This window comes from Astyanax mexicanus, chromosome 4, assembly GCF_023375975.1.
Source record: "Astyanax mexicanus isolate ESR-SI-001 chromosome 4, AstMex3_surface, whole genome shotgun sequence".
Classification (NCBI taxonomy): domain Eukaryota; kingdom Metazoa; phylum Chordata; class Actinopteri; order Characiformes; family Acestrorhamphidae; genus Astyanax; species Astyanax mexicanus.
This window is the reverse complement of record NC_064411.1, coordinates 57,169,210-57,193,591: the sequence shown is the minus strand read 5'-3', so window position 1 is coordinate 57,193,591 and position 24,382 is coordinate 57,169,210. Positions and strand designations below refer to the sequence as shown.

General features: G+C 36.7%; 1 protein-coding gene across 8 annotated transcripts in view; it reads right to left on the bottom strand.

Moving 5' to 3' along the window:
- The window catches only part of cc2d1b (coiled-coil and C2 domain containing 1B), a 33,322-nt gene extending 9,443 nt beyond the window's left edge, over positions 1-23,879 (bottom strand). The window contains exons 1-19 of one of the 8 annotated variants that reach the window (XM_022668300.2): positions 23,799-23,879; positions 22,900-22,968; positions 21,447-21,540; positions 20,091-20,226; positions 18,745-18,848; positions 18,322-18,432; positions 15,768-15,908; positions 13,935-14,280; positions 12,185-12,324; positions 10,717-10,795; positions 10,378-10,452; positions 9,575-9,729; positions 8,226-8,298; positions 7,019-7,182; positions 5,886-6,015; positions 4,398-4,570; positions 2,033-2,158; positions 1,045-1,103; positions 805-921 (exon numbers count right to left, since the gene is read on the bottom strand). In XM_022668300.2, coding sequence (XP_022524021.2) covers positions 805-921; positions 1,045-1,103; positions 2,033-2,158; positions 4,398-4,570; positions 5,886-6,015; positions 7,019-7,182; positions 8,226-8,298; positions 9,575-9,729; positions 10,378-10,452; positions 10,717-10,795; positions 12,185-12,324; positions 13,935-14,280; positions 15,768-15,908; positions 18,322-18,432; positions 18,745-18,848; positions 20,091-20,226; positions 21,447-21,512 — 2,195 coding nt within the window. In that variant the 5' untranslated portion in view covers positions 21,513-21,540; positions 22,900-22,968; positions 23,799-23,879. Of the gene's footprint in view, positions 1-804; positions 922-1,044; positions 1,104-2,032; positions 2,159-4,397; positions 4,571-5,885; positions 6,016-7,018; positions 7,183-8,225; positions 8,299-9,574; positions 9,730-10,377; positions 10,453-10,716; positions 10,796-12,184; positions 12,325-13,934; positions 14,281-15,767; positions 15,909-18,321; positions 18,433-18,744; positions 18,849-20,090; positions 20,227-21,446; positions 21,541-22,899; positions 22,969-23,078; positions 23,103-23,736 lie in introns of those variants that run through there. The other 7 variants (XM_049478916.1, XM_022668299.2, XM_022668302.2 and 4 more) reach the window with 7 other exon arrangements.
- Between the last annotated feature and the right edge of the window lie 503 nt (positions 23,880-24,382).

Sequence of the window (24,382 nt, the reverse complement as noted above, 5' to 3'; positions counted from 1 at the left end):
GCCGAGTGGTTGCTTACTAGATGGACGCTGTTGTGTTGTTAAGTGGTTGCTGTGGAGTTGCTAGATGTTTGCTTACTAGATTAATGCTATTGTGTTGCTTGGTGGTTGCAGTGGAGTTATCAGGTGTTTGCTTACTAGATGAACACTGTAGTATTGTTAGGTGGTTGCTGAGGAGTTGCTGAGTGATTGCTAGGTGGTTGCTTAATAGATGAGTGCTGTAGTGTTATTAGGTGGTTGTTGTGAAGTTGCTGACTGGTTGGTTATTATATGAATGCTGTAGTGTTGCTAGGTGGTTGTTATGGAGTTGCTAAGTGATTGCTTACTGAATGAACGCTGTAGTGTTGCTAGGTGGCTGTTGTGGAGTTGCTAGGTGATTGGTTATTAGACGGACGCTGTAGTGTTGTTAGATGGTTGCTGTGGAGTTGCTGAGTTATTGCTTACTATTTGGACACTGTAATGTTGCTAGGTGGTAGCTGTGGAGTTACTTAGTGGATTCTAGGTGGTTGCTTACTAGATGAATGATGTAGTGTTGCTAGGTGGTTGTTGTGGAGGTGCTGATTGGTTGGTTATTAGATGGGCGCTGTAGGGTTGCTAGGTGGTTGTTGTGGAGTTGCTGATTGGTTGGTTATTAGATGGGCGCTGTAGGGTTGCTAGGTGGTTGTTGTGGAGTTGCTGATTGGTTGGTTATTAGATGGGCGCTGTAGGGTTGCTAGGTGGTTGTTGTGGAGTTGATAGATGATTTAGTCCAGGGAACAGTTTGAACTATAGACTATTTGTAAATGAAAGGGTATAAAATCAGCTGACCTGACGGTGCGGTAGGTTCTCTCCTCGAAGTGGTGTTTAGGTGGTTCTAGGCCGCGGTTCTGAGCCAGTTTCAGAATCTCCAGACTCTTCTTACATCTATCCGCCATCTTCTCAAATCTATCAGAACAACAATTTTACTAATATCTACTTTAATAAAGAATCTACACTCTGAATCAGATCACCACAAACTCAGAATTATATTATTATATTATATATTATAAATATACAGTATTTTATTACTTGGTGGTTTCTGTGATGTTCCCCATGTGAGTGAACTGCTTGGAGATGGTCATACATTTCTGAAGAATAAAGAATAAAAATTACACATTTAATTAAAGCAAATGAGAACTTTAACTTCTACTTTATGGCGTCACATCAATGACAAAAATCGGGGGTGCAAAAATACCAGGTGAAAAACATTTAACATTTATCTTGTGTAAATGTACTTCTTACAAGCGCAAATGTGAAACAAATGTAAAATTCACAAGCTTAAAAAATGACATACTACTTGACTATTATTTGAAGTAGTGCTGGGCGCTTTTTACGATTAATTTGGTTAATTCCAATTATAGTTTAATTAATGGAGTAATCACGATTTTACATCTTTACATACAGACATTTTATCTTTTTAATCTAAAATATCAGAAAACGCTCCTCATTTCTGAAGTGTTTAACCGTCTTACCCTAGTTACCGGCGACTCCCACAGATTAACCCGCGCATATTTACTAAACATTCCTCAGAGTACTGAAAAAAGTTCCAGCACTTAAAAGCGTATATTTATCTAGAAATAAATTCTACTGTTTTTAAAAACTGCAGCGTCATATATTTCACTATTAATGGTGAAAAACAGCAATAATATCTCCTTGACAGTTTCTTGTGTGAATCGTTCTCAATTTTCAGTCGGAAACCCGCGATCTGAAATATAATCCAGCATCTGTCAGTCGGTTGTCTGGAGATACGAGGTCAGCGCCATTTCTTTGTCATCTGTAGTTTGATTTTTAGTAGGGGGGAAAATAATCGATTATAATAGAAAATCAGATTCTTGAGAAAAAACTGAAGATAATTTTTTTTAGGCCATAATCGCCCAGCACTAATTTAAAGTAACAGTACTTTTACTTGAGTTCTTGAGATTTTAACTTCTCTACTCACCTCTGCTACACAGAGATTATACAATAACCTGTTATAATCAATGTAATAACTGTTATTAATGCTGTGTATCACTGGTACCTCATGCTGCTCCTTCAGGATCTTACTGAGCTGAGTATAAACCTCCTCAGACTTCTCTGAGATCTGAACATCACTGTGATCAACCAGAATAAAATCATCATCCTCCTCACCGGGAGGAGAGGGGACCTGAGGGGACACACACACACACACACACACACACATACACCTGTGTATCATATATCTGTTTACAACAGTAAACCGGTTCTACAGCAGATTCAGCATGATTAAGGGACACATATAGAATTACATAGCGCTGGGTTCTTGCACCATTTGAAAAGTCAAATTTAATCCTTTTTTAAATACCTTTTTAAAAGACCTCAATAAACACAATTTAAGACCCAAAAGTGTAGTCAAAATTCTTTTACTTCTCTCCACAGTAAATGTAGCTAGCTTTCTGCTAACAATAGTATGTTAGCTAATTTACCATCAATGTTAGCTAGGTCTCTGCTAACCTTATTTCTATTGCTGATAACATTAGCTAGCTCGCTTTAGCTAGCTAAAGTTAGTGTTGCTTGCTGCTTATATTAGCTAGCTTTCCACTAATGATATTATGTTAGCTAAAAAGCGGCTAATGTAAGCTAACTTTCTGCTAATGTTAGTATCTTAGCTAGCTCACCGCTCAAGTTAGTACATTAGCTAACTCTTTGCTAATATTAGATAGCTCTCTGCTAACCTAGGTTCTATCCCTAGTTACGTTAGCTAGCTTGCTTAAGCTAGCTAAAGTTAGTATGTTAGCTAGCTTGCTGCTTATATTAGCTAGCTTTCCACTAATGATATTATGTTAGCTAACTCGCCGCTAATGTTAGCTAGCTTTCCGCTAATGTTAGTATGTTAGCTATCTCACAGCTAATGTCAGCTATATCTCCACTAATCCACTATCTCCTTAGTTCTATATCCCTGGTAACGTTAGCTAGCTAAAGTTAGTATGTTAGCTAGCTCGCCGCTAAAGTTAGTACGTTAGCTACCTCACTGCTAATGTCAACTAGCTCTCTGCTAACCTTATTTCTATCGCTGGCAACGTTAGCTAGCTCGCTTTAGCTAGCTAAAGTTAGTATGTTAGCTAGCTTGCTACTAACGTTAGTATGCTAGCTAACTCACTGCTAATGTTAGCTAGCTTTCCGCTAATGTTAGAATGTTAGCTAACTCACCGCTAATGTTAGCTAGCTTTCCGCTAATGTTAGAATGTTAGCTAACTCACCGCTAATGTTAGCTAGCTTTCCGCTAATGTTAGTATGTTAGCTACCACACCACTAATGTCAGCTATATCTCCGCTAACCTTAGTTCTATATCCCTGGTAACGTTAGCTAGCTAAAGTTAGTACATTAGCTAACTCGTTGCTAATGTTGGCTAGCTCTCCGATAACCTTAATTCTATCTCTGGTAACGTTAGCTAGCTTGTTTAAGATAGCTAAAGTTAGTACGTTAGCTACCTCACTGCTAATGTTAGTTATATCTCCACTAACCTTAGTTCTATATCCCTGATAACGTTAGTATGTTAACATTAGTATGTTAGCTAGCTCACTGCTCAAGTTCGTACATTAGCTAACTCTTTGCTAATGTTAGCTAGCTCTCTGCTAACCTTAGTTCTATCCCTGGTAATGTTAGCTAGCTTGTTTAAGCTAGCTAAACTTTGTATGTTAGCTAGCTTGCTGCTAATGTTAGTATGTTAACAAAAATGGGGCATATTTTACCCTGCAGATAAATCACATTTTTACACCGTTATTCAGCTCAAAGTAGCTTCAAACTTCATTGGTAGAATCCGGAGAGCCCTGACATTTAAAACCAGGCATTAATAACTTAAAAAGTGCACAAAAAGTTTATTAAAAACACTGTTTAAAACCCACGGCGCCGGCATCTTAAATTTAAGTCACAATTAGAGAATAGAGAACGAATAGTAAAACTTTTTGAGCAATGTTTATGTAATTAGTTGTTTTTTTGCATCTTATTATTGTTATTAATACCTTGTTTTAAATGTCAGGGCTCTCCGGATTCTACGAGTGAAGTGTGGAGCTACTTTAAGCTGGATAACAGTGTAAAAAGTAAATTATCTGCAGGGGCAAAATATGCACCATATAATTTATTCTAAAGCATGTTTGGAGAAAATGCATAAAATTACTGGATCTCAGGAAACTGCAGGAGAGCGGAGGAGAGCTTTCTAACAAAGGTTAATAGTTTTAATCATGTTTTACTACACTAAAAGTCAATTTTACACAGTAGTTCTCCTTTAAATCTAAATTATTCTATATCTTTCTCCTGGGATGGTGTAGAAAGTCCTAAAACTCTGATCCTAGAATCGCCTCTGACAGTAAATCAGGATTAAAACAGTAAAAATGAAGTTATTAATGAGGTTAAAGCCGGTTCCTCACCTTGCTGATGTCCACAGCTTTGCCGCTGCGTGCCGCTTCGATCATGGGGTCGAAGCTCTTGGCGGTGCGGAGGTGGAGCTTGGCCTGCTCCACGTCGTTCTTCTGCTTCGCCTGAAGCGCCGCCTTCATGTACTGCTTCTTACGACCCTCCAGAAACTCCAGCTGCTGACTGGCTGTAGGGAGGAGGGATAAGATACTTTATAATATTTAATAAACGACTAGAAATAAAAAATATATAAGAACAACAACTAAAAAAAAACTAATTTCCTAAGAGAAACAGAGAATCAATGCACTAATGTGGATTCCACTGGTTTCTACGGTGTTGCAAGGTGGTTTCCATGGTGTTATTGTTATTGATGGTTGCTAAACAGTTCCTAAGATATTGCTACAGGCTGTTGCTAAGGTGTTTCTAGGCTGTTTCTGAAAAAAAATGTACTAGGTGGCGTTGCTATGGTATATACTCTGTTATATACTGCTTTAAGTAAGTACCGGAGTTATTTAAATGCCCATATAAACACATTGTAACAATGCACACATAGAATTTAAGGTGGGATAATAAGTATAATGCAAATAAAAGCAGTTGTAGCCCTTGAACTGCACGCCTTCCCTATTTAAGGTGGAACAGGAAATCATCATCAAATAAACAGCTGCAAAAACACCAATTATTTAACAGCTAGAGCAGCACGTAAGGTGGGATAGAAGAAAAAGAAGCCAGCATAGCTTCTGGTTGATCACAGTTATGTTCAGATCTTTTTGCCACCTTAAATGGTGCAGCGATTATTTATTTTATTGTTGATGATTATGAAGCTTACAGCCAATAAAAACCCAAAAATCAGAGTTTCAGAAAATTTAAATATTATATAATAAGACCTATTGGTACTTTTGCTAAGCAGTGTGGGCAGTGTGCCAAGTCCTGCTGGAAAATGAAATCCTGATCTCCGTAAACCATCACTGATTGTTGGAAACTTCACACTAGACCTCGAGCAGCTTGAAAATGTAAAATTTACTATGATCAGTAATGGTTTGCTTGGAGATGCGGATTTCATTTTCCAGCAGGATTTGGCACACTGCCCACACTGCTTAGCAAAAGTACTAGTTGGTCTTATTATATAATATTCAAATTTTCTGAGACACTGATTTTGGGGTTTTCATTGGCTGTAAGCGCCATAATCATTCAATCAACAATAAAAGAAATAAACGCTTAAAATAGATCACTCTGTGTTTAATAAATATCTCGTGCTTATAAGTCCTTTTTTTAGCGTCTTTTCCTGTTCTAAAGGAGTCATTTATTCTGATTGATATGGGATATAATTCTCATAACTTGAAACAAGAGAAAGACATGGGAATCTCATTAGTTTTAGAAGGTCTATGAAGCATGTGTAATAAGTGTATAGGGGGATCTGGCTCTGGTTGTTGATTGCAAAGGTGTTGCACAGTGGAAATCTAGCAGCTTGTCCAGAAATGCGTGTGTACAGCGTGTGTACTGACCTGTGTTTGAGAGAGTCTCGCTCTTGGCTGTTTGGTCTGGAGATGCTGAGGGGGTTCTCTTAGGAGGCTGAACTGTAGGAGAGACTGCCACCGTCGGCTTCTTCTGGCTTTCTGCTGCTGTAGCTTTAATCTGAGGATTAGTTAGTATATATATATATATATATATATATATATATATATATATATATATATATATATATATATATATACACACACATACATAGTTTTCTTATATACAGTTTTGCTTTAAATTAAAGTACAAATTCACAAAAAAACTGTATGTCTAGGAAGATCTAGAAAGAAATGCTTGCGTTAGTTAAAACTGCAGGGTCGTCGCTCTATGGTGAGGATTTGTGATTAATCCACAGTATAAAAAACTGTTAATATTAATAATAATAATAATATCGTCTTCAGAAATTGTTTCCCAGTAAGTTTCTGCGGCTGTTTTACTGCTTTATTTCTCTTTAGTTTTCAGTTTCTGAAGTATAATCCAGTGTCTGAGGAGAGCTCTGTGTTGTCTCTGAGTTTCCCCACGGCTCAGAGCCTCAAATCAACACATGTTTAGAATCATTAATTCCAATTTGCACTCGATTCCTGAGCTGATTCATTTACAGCGCTTTTCCACTGTCTTGGAACTGGTTCACAAGTTCACAAGTTCAACTGGTTGACCTAATTTTGAATATTTTCGCCAGAGTTTTACCAACAAAATTAGGTTGTGGGACCACCACCGCTGTGTAGTGCCTTCTGCTGATGATGATTTGAGGTTTTGACGGTTCGTCTTAAACTGGTGGTTACAAAGGCTGTTTCGCTTCATAAACTAAAATTATTATTAAAGTTCTTATTTGGAATGAAGAATAAACATCACCACATTGTTAATCCTTTTGTTTTTTTTATTTTATTTTATTATTAATAAAAAAAGTAATAATTTTTAGCTCCATGTTTGATCTTCTTTCTTTTTCCAGTAATGGTACTGAGATATTTACGCAGGTATTATATGGTATTAATGAAAGAAGCCCCTCTAAACTCTCAATACATAAAAAAATATATATAATCATTATTAATTTGTGAGTATGTAATCAATCATAAAACAATATAAAACCATTTTTAAACCATTAGTTTATAAAGGGGCAGACCTGTTTGCTCTCCTTCTTTTCTTTCTCCACAGCCTCATTCTCATCATCATCATCCTCATCTCCAGCGTCTGCTTCATTTGAAGCCAGCTTATTGGCTGCTTCCAACACTGCAGCCAATCCCTGCTCAGGTGCAGCTGCCTGCTGGCCTGGGATTGGAGGAAAACCTGTAAAGAAAAACATATGAAAAAGTAAGGTCACACTTGATCAAAATCTCTGAAATCTCTTTATTTAATATTTTGTTATTAAATATATTGGTATTTTTAGTATAGGCAAGTCTTTTAAACAGCCACTAAAAATGAAACATATATATTTTTCATTATTAGCTAAATTAAATTGTGTTTATTTGAAGTAATGTAACATAAAAGTCCTACTTAATTTTTTTTAAAAACCTTTCAAAACTGTTTAAAAAAAAAAAATACAAAAAAACACACATTTATTGGGGTAATATTTACCTATAGGCAAGGATGATGTTCCTCCCCTAATAAACCCATACATCACCCAGTGCTCCTCCTCCCAAACTACCCCTCTCATCAGGGGGTTTAATCAGCCTTTAAGGTCATTTAAGATGATACGCAAAATTCAAGAAAAAGCCTATTTAACTCAACTGGGGGTTAAAATGAGCCTATTATATTCTTTCTTCTAGTACAAAAGTACTATATTTTTACTATATTTTTAAATATTGTGGATTAGGAGAGTTTTTGTACAATTTTAACTTAAGTTCTCTGAAAATCGCTTTAATATCTGAACAAGAACTCTAAAAGCATTTTTCCAACATTAAAAAATGACCCATAAAACAAACCTATAAGAGTTTACCACCTTGCAGAAGCTAAGCTGAAGCTAAAGAAGCTAAAGCTAAAGGTGATGGACTGGGCAGGTATGTCTCCAGATCTAAACCCATATGAGCATCTGTGGGGCATCCTGTAAAAGAATGCAGAGTGTAATTGTGCTCGAGGATGCCCCACAGGTGCTCAACTGGGTTTAGGACACAATTTGGCCTTTGGACTTTATTTGCCAGTGGTTTAGATTTTAATGGCCACAAGTTATTTTGAGGGAACAGGAAATTTATACTGACATACTGTAGCTGTAGCATTGACTACTTTACACTGTATTAAAAGTGTCGTATTTGCAGTGTTGCAGTGTCCTGTGGAAATATATAATACCAGTAACTGCTGTCATTTTTGCAAAAAAAAAACAAACGTTCACTGACCTGGTGGCACCGGCAGCTCGTCATAGTTTACAGGTCGTCCTGCTTTATGGGAGCGAATGGCACTCTGGTATTGCTGTCGATAGAAACAAAATAAAATGCCTGTTTAAAAACTTAATGAAACTGAATGAAACATATTTAATATCTTATTTGTGTAGTTTATAACATTTAAATCTATATAAAACACACAAATAACTGTAAAAACGTCAAGAAATATGTATACTTTTATGTAATTTTGTACACCAAATGGGAGCCATTTGTTTGTTGTAACTCTTTCAAATTAAACATATTTTTGATCATTTTTCTTTTTGCCTCTGAATCTAATAACACATATTTAATTATTCAAAACATGTAGTGGTTAATCTCAGGCAGCTTTACTTATTTTTTTACAAGGTTTCTAATGTGAATATGATTAGAAAAATCATGTGACATTTAAAAATCATGTTTTAAAGCAAGTTCACTAATTTCTCTGATTTTCTTGTTCAAATAATTCATATTTATGACAAAAAAAATCACTCCTGTTACTGGCACTCACTCCTGTTACTTTTTAAGTTTTGAGTAACAGGAATGAGTTTTTAGCATAGAATTAGCAAAAACATGAAAAATAGCTAAGTGGCGGCTATGCTAACAGCATTAGGGCACTAAGCAGCACATTCTATTATTCTAGTGATTTTCCCAAAACTTGTATTTTAAAAATAAACCAATAAGATATAAGAATTAATTTAGGTAACAGGAGTGAGTGTTGAGATTGAGCTACTCAGTCATCGTTACAATAAGATCAAATATACAGAAAAAAAAACTAATGAGGGAACTTTTAATTCTGGTCTTCCCATGATCTTCAGAAGAACCAGCTAATGATGTCACTTCCTGTTGTAGATGTGATTTCCTGTTGTAGAATGTTCCAGATGTTTCAGATTCAGGGGTAATGTGTTTCGGTAACAGGACTGAGTGAAACCACAACACAGGGACACAACTAAAATGTGTGTTTTAACTTAAATATTATGGATTTATTATGAAAAAATATTTTAAAGCATAGATGGGATTTGGAGTCACACAACAATGCAAAAACAATTATCTCTGAATGATTTTAATAATTATATTTCAGGGTAAAGTTTATAGTTTATATGGGTAACAAATGCTATTTTATCAGTGTTCTAAGTAGTTTTTATTAATGATTTTAATTACATATCTTACTTTTGCAATTAGTTCAATGCACAAGACACTGTGCTTAATAATAAAATGTACTTTAAAGTTATTTTATGTGCACATTTCTACATTTAATTTCCTGGAGACAAAAATTCGGTAGAATATGCCATCTAGCAGTTCTATAACCTGGTAACAGGTGAGCTCACCTTGGCGATGCGGTCGTGCATGCGGGATTTGCGCTCGTCTCCGCTGGCTTTAGCCTGAGCACAGGCTTCCTTATACTTGGCCATCCTCTGCTCCAGCGCTTCCAGTACCGATCTGGGCTGAACTGGACCAGCCTGGCTAACAGGAGCCTCAGCTGCTGGAGAGAAAACATAAAATACAATATATATATATATATATAACTAAAAACTCTACAAAAAGCATAGTAATCATACATTTACTTCAGAAGTGTTATTCTAATCATATATTTACCTCAGCAGTACTGTTCTAATCCTGCATTTACCTCAGCAGTGCTCTTTTATTCTAATCACACACTTACCTCAGCAGTGCTCTTTTATTCTAATTACACATTTACCTCAGCAGTGCTCTTTTATTCTAATTACACATTTACCTCAGCAGTGCTCTTTTATTCTAATTACACATTTACCCCAGCAGTGCTCTTTTACTCTAATTTACCTCAGCAGTGCTATTCTAATTATAGATTTACCTCAGCATTGCTATTCTAATCATAGATTCACCTCAGTGGTGCTCTTTTATTCTAATCACACATTTACCTCAGCAGTGCTATTCTAATCCTACTTTTACCTCAACAGTGCTATTCTAATAATTTATTTACCTCAGCAGTACTATTCTAATCATGAGTTTACATCAATAGTATTCTAATCATACAATTACCTTAGCAGTGCTACTCTTATAATACACTTACCTCAGCAGTGCTATTCTAAATATAAATTTATTTTAGCCCAATTTTTTCTGGTTGCCAAATATTGCCATCTTCAGTACTTACCTTGCCCTTCAGTGGATGGCGATGGAGACACTTTTACGGTTGGCACAGCCGGAGCTTCTTTCACTACAGTAACAGCTGAGAGAAACAAAAACACAGTGATAATTACAATCAGAATTTACTGTAATACACTACAGGAAGCGTAGGGGGCACTCTATAATGCTTTATAATGTTTATATGATCCACACACTCATTCTGACAGACTGTAATACACTAGAGAAAGCATAGGGGGCGCTCTCTAACGCTATTTAATGCTATTAAACCACTGTTTTTAATGTTTTAAACTGTTTTTAAACTGTTATAATCTATCTAAGTAACTCAGGCTCGTGTTGTAACCCGTACCTGTTGATAGTCGGGGAGGAAGGCTGTTCAGGTCGATGGGTTGACCTTTCTCCAGAGCCTCGATTACGGCGTCAAAACCCTGAATCAACAGAAAATCAGAAAAACTCACAGTACTGCTCTGTTCCAGCCTCACATTCCTCACATAACTTCATCAATTTCCTCTCTGGGTGAGTCAGAACATGAGGAACTGAACTGTGGGACTGGGTTAAACAGCATGATCCACTAAAACTATACAAAAACACAGTTAAATTCAGTTTTAACAGCTAAAAGTGATTACTTTTATTTATAGTGATATACAATACCAGTTAAAAATCACCCAAACTATCAAGAAAAACATATGATGGAAATTACAGATAACTCAAATGAATATATAAAACATATATATATATATAAATATATATATATATATATATATAAATACATATTCGTTTTAGGAGAGATCAGTTCTCAAGCAATAGAATCAAATAGATATCTGTGAAATATTCTTTTGATTGCAAGTAAAAAGCTGTAACAAAAAATGGCATATAACTGATCCCCCAGTAATGGAAGAGTGGATAAATATAGTCAATGAAATATATGTCATGGAAAAAATGGTCAAAAAATGTCAGTCAAAAACTATGGTCAAAATGGACAATTTACATGAAGAACGAAAGACCAGATTTCATTGAAACACAAACAGATTAAATTACTACCCAGAAAACATATATTTTATTTCTTTTTATAGTGATTTTAGAAAAGTGATAGAAAAGAGGAAAAAAATGTATATTGTGAATGTCAATTCTTGGAAATACATACTGGAAATATAAAGAATTACAAAAACAAATTGTAAAGAAAAAAAGTGTTGAAAAAAGCAGAATATGTTTTATATATTTCACATTCTTTGAACATCTCTGCTGGATTTTCTCAGTCAGTTTTATGAGGTAGAGTTTCCTGGAATTCAGGCTTTCAGTTAACAGCTGTGCTGAACTCATCAAGAGTTAATTACTTGAATTTCTTGTCTCTTAATAAAGTGTTTGAGAGCATCAGTTAAAGTAAAGTAGTGAAGAGGTAGAGTTACAGGTATACAGTGAATAGTGAATATTTGAGTAATGTTCGAATCCAGGTTATGAGAAGCAACAACTACTCAACTAAAAAATGACTAAGAAAAAGGTTAATACGAAAAAAATAATTTCAAGAACTTTGAAATTATCCTCAAATGAGGAAACATTATAATGATGATAGAACTGGCACTCATCAGGACCGCCCCAGATAAAAGCAGCTAAAAGCTTCTTCACAGAGTATTTTTATATATTTAGGTTTGTTTAACACTGTTTTTAAGTTACTACATGATTTATTATATGTTCCTTCATAGAAAAATGTATATTTCCCAACCCACCCATAATTCAGATTATATTTTTTGTCTGATTAGCTACATAGTCTGTGAAGACCAATTATTAACATTAATATTTAATATTTAAAATGATCTTACCTTGCTAGTTTTGATGTGCATCTTGGCCTGATCTATCTCTCCAGCTTGTTTGGCCTTCAGAGCCGCCATCCTGTACTCCCTCTGTCTGTCCAGCAGCATCTCCTTCGTGGGCGTTCCCAGGGGAGGAGCCTCCGCTGGAGCTGTTCAACCAATCACAATGAGCCTTTCAGAAACCAGCCTGAAGAATGTCAGTTCCTCGTTAACCTCGTTAACCTCGTTAGCGGTGTAATTAGATTACTGGAGATGGAGTGAGGAGAACCGCGGCCTTGTTCTCCAAGAGTTGCAGTTATGCAACATTAAATACAATTTTATGTCCAAAAGTTTGTGGACACGCCTTCTAACAGATGAAAAAATGTTTTTTTCCCTTTCAGACAGCTTCCTCTTACAGCGTCCACAGTTAATCCTGTTGGATGTGGTTGGTTCATCTTGGTGGTATCTCGCTGACATTACCCTGGATACCGTGGCTCTTGATGCATCACAAAGACTTGCTGTCTTGGTCACAGATGCTCCAGCAAGACGTGCACCAACAATTTGTCCTCTTTTGAACTCTGGTATGTCTCCCATAATGTTGTGTGCATTGTAATATTTAGAGCAGAACTGTGCTCTTACCCTGCTAATTGAACCTTCACACTCTGCTCTTACTGGTGCAATAATGTGCAATTAATGAAGATTGAACACCAGGCTGCTCCAATTTAGCCATGAAATCTCCCACACTAAAATGATGACAGGTGTTTCAGTTACATTGTCCAACCCCTGTATATATATATATTACACAGGCAATTAGTCTGAAAACTGTTCATTTTAATTTTTTTTAAACAAGGTGTGACTGGTACTGTAAACACTGTTGTATATACAAAGTAACAGAAGTCAATAAAATTCATTGTTATTCATTTTACCATTTCTTACCACTCTTATTATTTTATTTTATCATTAAGTTTAACTTTTATTATTTTTTCTTTATTTCAATTTTGATGAATTCTTAACGTTTTATGGGTTAATATGTTTATATGTATATTTTATCTAGATTTTCTTATATATATCTTCATTAAAGAGAGGTGTCTGTAAAGAGTAAAAAAAACTCCAAAAATACAGGAAAATACCAGTATTTACATTTTAAATCATGATTAATCACAATTTTTTTAAAACCTCTTTTTACATCCTATAACGCTAGCTTCAGCTCCGAGCGCCAGATGCTACGCTATGTGGAGTCTATGTATATATATGTCTATGTTATTATCAGTACAGTGATGGCGGTGCTCGGAGCTGAAGCTAGTAGTGTTATAGGATGTAAACAGTAGATTTTAATAAGCTTCTTGTGCTCTTTTTAAGTTATTAATGCCTCGTTTTAAATGTCAGGGCTCTCCTCTTGGATTCTAGTAAGGAGGTGTGGAGCTACTTTGAGCTGGATAACGGTGTAAAAAGTGATTTATCAGGGTAAATTATGCCCCGTGTCTCCCAGTCTGAAGGGTGTTTGTTGGATAAACTGTTAAAATTTCTGGATCTCTGAACGCTGTGGGAGAACGGAGGTGTGCTGTTCATCAAAGATAAGAACTTTTTATCATGTTTTACTTCGAAAAGTTCACCTTTAATAACTAACTATTTTTACACATAAAACATATGTAAGCCGTTTAGAATTGTATGTGTTTCTCTTTAAAAATTAGTAGCTAATTAAGAGTCCAGTGTTAGCATTGTTAGCATGGCTAATTTGCTGTAAAACTATAACTTTAAGGTTCTGATCTCAGACACTCACCTGTGTGGGATTCTGGAACAGCACCTTTAGGCTCCTCCTCCTCCGGGGAGGCGGAGCAAGAGGCTTCTTCTTCGCTGGTGGCTGCGGGCTCCATGGATACGGAGGAGGTCTCGGCGGAAACGGAAGACGCTTTAACGGAAACGGGGGAGATCTCCACGGCGCTGTCGGACTCCGCCTGCCGGTCAGGTGACTCCAGCTCAGGTGAGGGCGTACCTGCGGCAGGAGCCGGGAGCGGAGCTGGGGGCGGAGCCAGGTCACTAGGGGCGCCGCACGCAACCGGAGGAGGAATCTCTGATTCGTTAATTTTCCCTCCTTTACGCACCGTCGTCAACATGCCCTGCAGCGTCTGCAGAAAACATACATAAATATATAATTACAATTCATGTTCAAATAATTGATATTTATGACCAAAAAAATCACTCCTGTTACTTTTTATGTTTTGAGTAACAGGGCTGAAAGTAACAGGAATGAGTTTTTAGCATAAATATGAAAAATAGCTAAATGGCTGCTATGCTAATAGCATGAGAACACCAAGCACATTCTAGTGCAAACACATTATAACCTGATTAATGCAATACTTAACTTTGTAATCACTTAGCAAAACCTTAAAAACAATATAGCAACCACCACAGATACCACAGAAACACCTTAGCAACCATCTAACAACAACCTAGCAACAATATAGCAACCATCATGGATACCATAGCAACACCTTAGCAACCACCTAGCAACTGTTATGCAATGTTATAGCAACCACCACAGACACAATAGCAACACCATGGCAACCACCTAGCAACACCTTAGCAACCATAGCAACCGCTTAGCAACATCATAGCAACCACCAGACGCCATAGCAACACCTCAGCAGCCGCTTAGCAACATCATAGCAACCACCAGACACCATAGCAACACCTTAGCCAACATAGCAACTGCTTAGCAACATCATGGCAACCACCACAGACAACCTAAGCAACACCTTTGCAACCACCTAGCAACACCTTAGCAACATTGTAGCAACCCCCACAGACACCATAGCAACACCCTTGCAACTGCTTAGCATCCACCATGGATACCATAGCAACACCTTACCAACCAATTAACGACACCTTAGCAACCTTCTAGCAATTGCTTAGCAACACCATAGCAACCACCATGGATACCATAGAAAGGCCTTAGCAACCACCTAGCAACACCATAGCAACCACCAAAGATACCATAGCAACACCACCTAGCAACTGCTTAGCAACATTGTAGCAACCACCACAGACACTATAGCCACACCCTTGCCACCACCTAGCAACCGCTTAGCATCCGCTAAGGATACCATAGCAATGCCTTACCAACCTCCTAACAACACCTTAGCAACCCTCTAGCAACTGCCAAACAACACCATAGCAACCACAATGGATACTACAGCAATGCCTTAGCAACCACCTAGCAACCACTTAGCAACACCACAGCAACCACCATACATACCATAGCAACACCTTAGCAACCACCTAACAATCACAACATATACCATAGCAACACCTTAGCAATCACTTAGCAACACCATAGCAACTACCATAGCAAATCCTGCGTTTTCTTCAGGAAATGCACTTTTTTGTTTGAAGTGTGTATTTATTTAATGTAGTATTATTTTAGTATTTTAGTATTTAGTATTATTTTTTCTCATCTAATGTTTTAAATCTCTTATACACTATAAATGCTCAGCTGCACTGGAAATGAGAGTCAAACTCAACCAAGTACTATCAAGTTAAAATAAAGGTTGATTGATTGATTATGATAAGATGTGATATGATTGGATGTGTGCGTCAGGGTAGCTCCGCCCACCTTCAGCCCCCGCTCGTATCTGCGGGCTTTAGAGGACTCGGCGGCGGCGTGGGCGTGGCCTACGGCGGTTCGGTACATGGTGATCCTCTCTTGCAGAGTGTGCTCCACACTACCGGCCACCGCCGCGGACGACCTCACTTCCTGTAGGCGGAGCAGGAACAGCCCATATTACGTTACACTGTATATATATATATATATAAATATACACACACACATATTTACCTACTATCATCTTCCTCTCTTCATCCAGCCGCCCACTATCATCTCCACTATCTGTTCATCTACACTCACAACCTGTTCCTGAACTCATTACCCCTCCCACACACACACTTCCTGCAGGTACACACACCTGTGAAGTCAGACTACAGCCACAATATATATATATATATATATATAAATAAATATATAAAATATATATAAATTGAAAACCTCTGGAATATAATCAAGAGGAAGATGGATGATCACAAACCATCAAACCACCAAACTGAACTGCTTGAATTTTTACACCAGGAGTAAAGCAGCATAAAGTTATCCAAAAGCAGTGTGTAAGACTGGTGGAGGAGAACATGATGCCAAGATGCATGATTCAAAAACGTGATTAAAAACCAGGGATGCTCACAATCACAAGGCTTTTGTTGATCTTTTTGACGTGTATCACCTGATATGAAGATAGTAAAGAGTGTTTAGTATAGAATAGCGTCTGCTGAAGTGTGTAGAATTCCACTGAACTCGTTGGTTTGCTGTTGGACCTGAAATTCAGGGAGTTTCACTCGGCAGCGCTGGTGGTAACCAGCCCCCGGCTCTGGCAGCGGTGAGTTACGGCGGTGTAACGATCATTACTGACATTCTCTGGAGTCCTAACATTGTATATATAAATAAAATACCTCACTGCAGAGTTTATATACACTACTGCTTAAAACTATTCAACCCCCCACTGCAGGAAAGTGTTCCAGCGAGATTAACACCTTTTTTTTCTTATCTTGTTCACAATCAGATCACGTACAGTGAGTACGCATCACAAGGATTCGGACCACTTCACTCTTCATGCTTTTCTCTGCTGCTGAAAACTACTTTAATGGAGATGCAGATTTCATTTTCCAGCAGGACTTGACACACTGCCCACACTGCCGAAACCTCTCTCTCTTGCTGCTTGATATTGGATTTTTTTTTTTTTTTACATTGCACACGATCTATTTCCAGCAACATATATCACGATATTAAACAATGAAGGGCCCATGACGTCACCAGCCCCACCCCCCACCTCGCGTCCTGACCAATTAAGAGCTGAGTCAGCACCGAGCTCAACTCAAAACCCTAGAAAAAAAGTAAAACAACAGTAATCATCCCTTTAATCAGCATTTAAACGGCTTTTTAAAAGGTGAATAAGATTAAGAATAAGTTTTTCTGGGATTAAAAGCGTGAATTCAGCTGTAACTGGAAATATCTGCACTGCTAAACTGTGGAGCATGCATGCTGTTACCTCGTGTTTACTTTTCGTGCTTCTTCTCAGGCAGCAGCATGTCACTCACACAGACACAGAGACAGTGCTGTGTATCTACTTCTTCTTCTTTCAAGAATTAAAACGTTGCAACATGTGTTTGATTTAATTGTCTTAAGTTACATCACACATACTGTAATGTGACTGTTGCACACTCGCACATCGCCATGACGATGCTTAAACCATATAGGGTGCAGCCCTACATTGTTTTATTGCAGTCGTTTACTAAGATACAAAAAAAAGAAAATTTTATTTCTCATTAATGAAAACTCAGCCTGCCATCTTAACGTAAAAAACAAATCAGCAAACAAAACATTTTGCTAATTTATTAAAAAAGAAAAACTGAAATATCACATGGTCATAATTATTCAGTCCCTTCAGAAGCATGAGTCTTCTCTGGAATGATGCAACAGGTTTTTCTAAATTTTGGATTTAGCTATTTATAGGTTTATGTTTGAGTAAAATAAACATTGTTGTTTTATTCTATAAACTACAGACAACATTTCTCCCAAATTACAAATAAAAATATTCTCATTTAGAGCATTTATTTACAGAAAATGAGAAAAGACTGAAATAATAAAAAAGATGCAGAGCTTTCAGACCTCAAATAATGCAAAGAAAACAAGTTCATATTCATAAAGTTTTAAGAGTTCAGAAATAATCAATATTTGGTGGAATAATCCTGGTGGTTTTTAATCACAGTTTTTTTTTTCATGCATCTTGGCATCATGTTCTCCTCCACCAGTCTTACACACTGCTTTTGGATAACTCCCCCCCCCCAGGTTTATGGACTACACACAGAGCGGTCTAATGTAAGGAGGAAGAGTGGAGAGACACACAGTCCAAACTGCTCGAGGTCTAGTGTGAAGTTTCCACCAATCAGTGATGCTTTGGAGATGCGGATTTCATTTTCCAGCAGGGTTTGGCACACTGCCCACACTGCCAGGAGTACCAATCAGCTTTTTCATTGGCTGTAAGCTTCATAATCATCAACAATAAAATAGATGCACTAGTATGATTATATAATATAATTTAATATACTATACACTATATTACCTGAACTGCAGGTGGAGGTGAGCGTGTTTCTTCGTGGCTTGGTGAGGGCTGAGTTTCTGCCCCCGAATCCTCCGTTTCCTCCTCGTCACCCACCACTTCCTGCAGCTCCGCCTGATAAACACAGCAGAGTTATTAAACCACACATGTAAACAAGCATCTCTGATATTACAGCAGACAAAGTCTTTTTATGTTTTTCAATTATTTACAAATAATCATAATCAAATAATAAATAAATCCATTTCTTTGACCCAAAACTGAGCACCAAGTTCATTAAAATGGATTAAAACTGATTATAATTGAGGGTTTCACTCAATATATTCAATAATCAATATATTTGACCTGTATTTCAACACCTTGAAGTACAGAATCACTTAAAGTAATAAAAGTTAATAAGCAATAATGTGCAGAAAAGCAGATCTTTACCAGGAGATCTTCGTCATCCTCCACGTTCTCATCATCATCTTCATCATCGATATCTTTCATGCACGCCTCCGTCATCTTTTCAATGTCCTCCATCGGTAACGGGGCTGTAAAAGCAGGCGATTTTAGGGGGGTTTGGGTTTTTTTTTCATTAATTTAAAATATTATGAATTGTAGATTCCCGTATTTTTTGCACTATTAGGCGGATTATGCGACACTAGTAAGGAACAGGGGTTCTCTTCTAATGTTTCCCCTTTAATTCTAACTAAAGTAAAGCTAAGCTAAGTAAACAAAACTGTAATTCTTAAAAAAGAAACATTTTCTTTTAAAGTCAGTCGAGTGCTGGATGTTAATCTACACGGATTTCGCTCCTGAAAACTGTTTACTTGGGTGAGTAAAGCGTTTCCACTTATTTACAGTAAGCTTAGATTTACAGATTTCCACTAAGGCTGGGTGCAGCAGCATTAGCATTAGCAGCTAGCTAAACTGAAGGACCCTGAGTGTTCCGGTAAGCCAGGCCGATATTAGCCAGTAGTTAATTTAAGCAAACTACAATCTGATAATATGCACCTCTGCACTGAGAAAGAGCTAGCGCTTAGCGTGGTTAGCGGCTAATGCTAATGCTGCTCCAGCCTTAGTGCTGGAGAAACTAAACTGAAACTCCTGTATAACTCTGTACTTTAGTGGAGTGTCTTTACTGCTCCTTAATACCTAACTGATAGAATTCATTCATCAGGAGCACTGGATTAAAAGGAGCTCTGATGATTTTTAAGAAAATTAAAGGGTTTTAAGTGCATTTTATAGTGTGAAAAATATGGTACTACTAAATTCATCCAAACTATGAGGAAAAACTATGTAATTATTTACTTTTTATGGGAAAAAAAGGTGTTAAACAAACCAGAATATGTAGCACCTCTTGCAGTCAGCTTTATGAGTTAGAGTCATTCAGGCTTTCAGTTAACAGCTGTGCTGAACTCATCAAGTGTTAATTACTTGAATTTCTTGTCTCTTAATGTGTTTGAAAGCATCAGTTGTAAAGTAGTAAAGAGGTAGAGTTACAGGTATACAGTGAATAGTGAATACCATCAAAACCATTACAATGATGGAACTGGCACTCATCAGGACTGCTCTATGAAAGGAAGAGTAAAAGTTTCCTCTGTTGATCAAGTTAACAAACAGCTCCCCAGATGAGAGCACCTAAATACTTTTTCAAAGAGTATTTTAGTTTGTTTAACACTGTTTTTAAGTTTCTACATGATTCATTCATTATGTGTTCCTACATAATCTGATAGATCACTTTACTATTCATTTACTTTATAGGAAAACAGCTTCACTTTAGTATCTGATACCTTTTGTAGGCTTTTTTCCTTTAGCAGCAGGTTTCTTCCCAACGATGGCAGCAAACTCCGCCTCCAGGTCTGGATCATCCACGTCCTGACCCATCTCCATCATATCCTCCGGATTAAAGTCCAGGAACAGCCCCATCTACAGCAACACAGCACATTCAGCAGCTCAGACTCAGATATATGCTCTGTAATTAATCTACAGTTACAGTAGATACAGAATCACCAGCACTGTAATCTGTTGTACCCATACTGCTCTGTAATTAATCTACAGTTACAGTAGATACAGAATCACCAGCACTGTAATCTGTTGTACCCGTACTGCTCTGTAATTAATCTACAGTTACAGTAGATACAGAATCACCAGCACTGTAATCTGTTGTACCCGTACTGCTCTGTAATTAATCTACAGTTACAGTAGATACAGAATCACCAGCACCGTAATCTGTTGTACCAGTACTGCTCTGTAATTAATCTACAGTTACAGTAGATACAGAATCACCAGCACCGTAATCTGTTGTACCCATACTGCTCTGTAATTAATCTACAGTTACAGTAGATACAGAATCACCAGCAAAGCTCAACACTGTTTGTTATCAAATATAGAAGTTTCTTTTTTCCTTTAATCTACTGAATAATTTTTCGCTTAGTTGCCAAATATTTGATGCATCCTTTGTTTTTGATAGTATTTATAGATACAGAGCACCTTGTGAACCTGGCTTCTACCTAAATTAAAATATTCCATCCTTTAATCAGTACAATACTGATATTTTGCTTAACAAATATTCTGATCTGATCATTTTGAAGTCCAATAAATAAAAATAAATCATTTTAATCTAATCTAATTTTATCCAGTTTGTTATTGTAACCTATTTCGAGCTCTACAGTAATTGTAGTTTATACCGACAATGCAGTTATACCACATTCTGCCCATTTCACACAGCCCTGATTCTTAACCCTTTAATGTTCAGCTTATTTTAAAGCAGCAGTCCTGGTAGTTGTGTTTCTGAGTTGGAAAGAAGGCAAAATATTATAATAAAAAGCATTAGTGTGTTTTTGTGACCATTCCTCCAAAGGAAAATATATTCATTTTAAAAACAGAGTGGTCTGGTAGGTCCTAAAAGGTCCCTTTTTCTGTATATAACGGCTTTTGCTGGTTACTGAGTGCTGCTAATGGTGCTGATACAAGAGCTACTGCGAACACGGAGATACCAGAACGATTTCTGCTCATTAAAGCAGCAACAAACCAGATAAAACATTGATTTCGAACTAAAATCCTCACTAAACTCAAAAGATTCCTCCTCTCTGAAGAGATACTGCTCCACAGTGCACGTTTTAAAAGTACTTTTTAGCTTCACTCACCTGTTTAGCAGCAGCAGCTCCCTGGCCTTTCTGAGCCGCGGCTCGTTTATTCTTCCGGCCGAACATCGTACGCTCTCACGCTGTTCCACTCCTCCTTCAGAGAGAACGCACATAAAAACTCTAAATAACTAAAACTATTTAATCAAGGAGTCTTATATAGTTTAGAGAGCCTGTGTTTTAATATCTCACTATTTGACGCCACGTATCGATAATTTACCACAAATACGATAAAACCATACGATATATCGGAATATTGACATTTTGGCCCATCCCTATACTTCAATAGCATTTGGTGCTTCACATCAACGACACTGTGTGTACCGGTTTTAAACACACCCCCACCCCACCCTTCCTTTTCAGCCTATTCGGCTGTATAATTATACGTAATATTTACCATATTTACTATATCGATCCACAAACAGCGTTTTAAAAACTGCACTAGCCTAGACCCGTCACAATAACTAATGCGATAATCTATCCCAGAAATAATTACTGTCATTTTTAAAGCATTATATGCCAAATATGATAATGGTAATATAAGCATATAACAAGGAAGTTCCACCTTTTTAAGAGCTGTGAACTTTTATTATTAAGAATAATATTATTAAAAAATTAAATAAATACATAAAAATTTTTATTGCCGGGCTAAATAGAAAACTAGAAAAGAGCATTTCCTGAAGGAAAGGCAGGATGGTTGTGCAGCTAAATTGGCTTCCACTGCCAAGGTATCCATGGCAGTTGCTATGGTGTTGCTAAATGGTTGCTAGGTGGTTGTTAAGGTGTCTGTGGGGGGTTGCTATGACTTTGCTAAGCGGGTGCTAGGTGGTTGCTAAGATGTTGCTAGGTGGTTGCTATGGTGTCTGCGTTGGTTGCTAATATGTTGCTAAGCAGTTGCTAAGTGGTTGCTAAGGTGTTGCTAGGGGGTTGCTATAGTGTTGCTAAGTAGTTGCTAGGCGGTTGCTAAGGTCTTACTAAGTGTTAGCTAAGGTGTTGCTATGGTGTCTGCGGTGGTTGCTATTATGTTGCTTAGCATCCATAAAAATACTTTATATAAAATAAGAATCAAATTCACACAGATTCTCACCTCTCTAATCCTACAGAAACAGCATTAAATATAGTTTAATTATATTTTATTGATATATACATATGATCAGGTGATATATTGATTATTTTAGACAATTCATTGTGTAACAGAGCTTTTTAAAAAGTCATAAAATAAACATTTAATACAAGAGCCTTTGATCACTTTAAAATGACTTTTTTTAACGTTTTTATCTGGATAATTAAGTAAGTTAAACACTGGTTAATTGTTCCACATGACTCCACAGGCTAGCTAAGTTTAAAGAGTTACACCAATTAAATTAGGTGAAAAACTGGATGAATAATCAGGTTTTATTGCAATAAATACTTTATATATAGTAGTAATAATAATAAAGTTGAGAGGGATTCTCACCAGGAGGTGCTCTATCTTGGCGAGGAGGAGAAGCAGAAAAATACAGGAAATATTTCTCCAGTCAGAATCCTGTATAAAACAGACACCAGCCGAAATATCCCCTCAGAAACAGCTTTAAATATAAATAAACACTAATAAACACTATACAACACTAACAAACAGCTGTATATAGAGCTTACTTGAGATATAAACTGAGTATAAACAGCAGCAGTTAAACAGCTCAGAAACAGCTTAAAATATAAACACACTAATAAACACTACTGAACACTAATAAACAGCTGTTTATGGAGATTAATTCAGATATAAACAGCAATAAACACTAATAAACAGCTGTATATTTAAAAACAAATCAGATATACACCAAGTAAAAACAGCATTAAACGTAATAAACACTAAAAAACAGCTGTATATGGAGCTTAATTCTGCTACAAACAGCATTAAACACGAATAAACAGCTGTATATGGAGATTAATTCAGATATAAATAGCATTAAACACTAATAAACAAGAATAAACACTAATACACAGCTGCATATAGAGATTAATTCTGCTACAAACAGCATTAAACACGAATAAACACTAATAAACACTAAAAAAACACTATTAAACAGTTGTATATACAGATTAATTCATATATAAACAGCATTAAACACTAATAAACACTAATAAACGGCTGTATATAGAGATTAATGCATATATAAACAGCATTAAACACTACTAAACACTAATAAACAGCTGTATATAGAGATTAATTCAGATATAAACTGAGTATAAACAGCAGTATCGGTTAAACAGCTCAGAAACAGCCCGTTAAAGTCGCTAAACCCGCTTTAATCACCGTATCACTGAAATCCAGACCGTAGAAACAGTAAATCTACAAATAATCCGCGCTAAACTCACAGAATCAGCCTGAAATTATTAATACTAATCTGAGTTTCAGTCTTAGTGTCTTCCTCTCAGTCCCCGCCCAGCACACAAACAACCCCTACACCACACACCTTCATAATAAAAGTCCTCAGCACACAACCACTACACAACACACCTTCATAATAATAGTCCTCAGCACACAAGTCCTACACCACACACCTTCATAATAAAAGTCCTCACCTTACACTCACACACAAACAACCCCTACACCACACGCCTTCTTATTAAAAGCCCCCACCGCACTCTCAGCAACATGCCTCAAAACCTTTTTATTTATTAGTTAGGAATATATAAAAGGCTTTAATAAACAATAATCTCTACAACAATCGTTTTTAAAATAAAACAAAAAAACAGATTTTTAAATCGGGAATATGAAAAGGCTTAAAAACCAATAATATTGATAATAATTAGTTTTCAAACCAAAAAAAAATCAAAAGCATCAAAACGCAAACGTTTTACATTTTTTTAAAAAAAATGTAATTCGGGAATACTAAAAAGGCTTTAGAAAAACAATAACATCATCCAAACGCAAACTTTTTAAATGAAACAGCTTTATT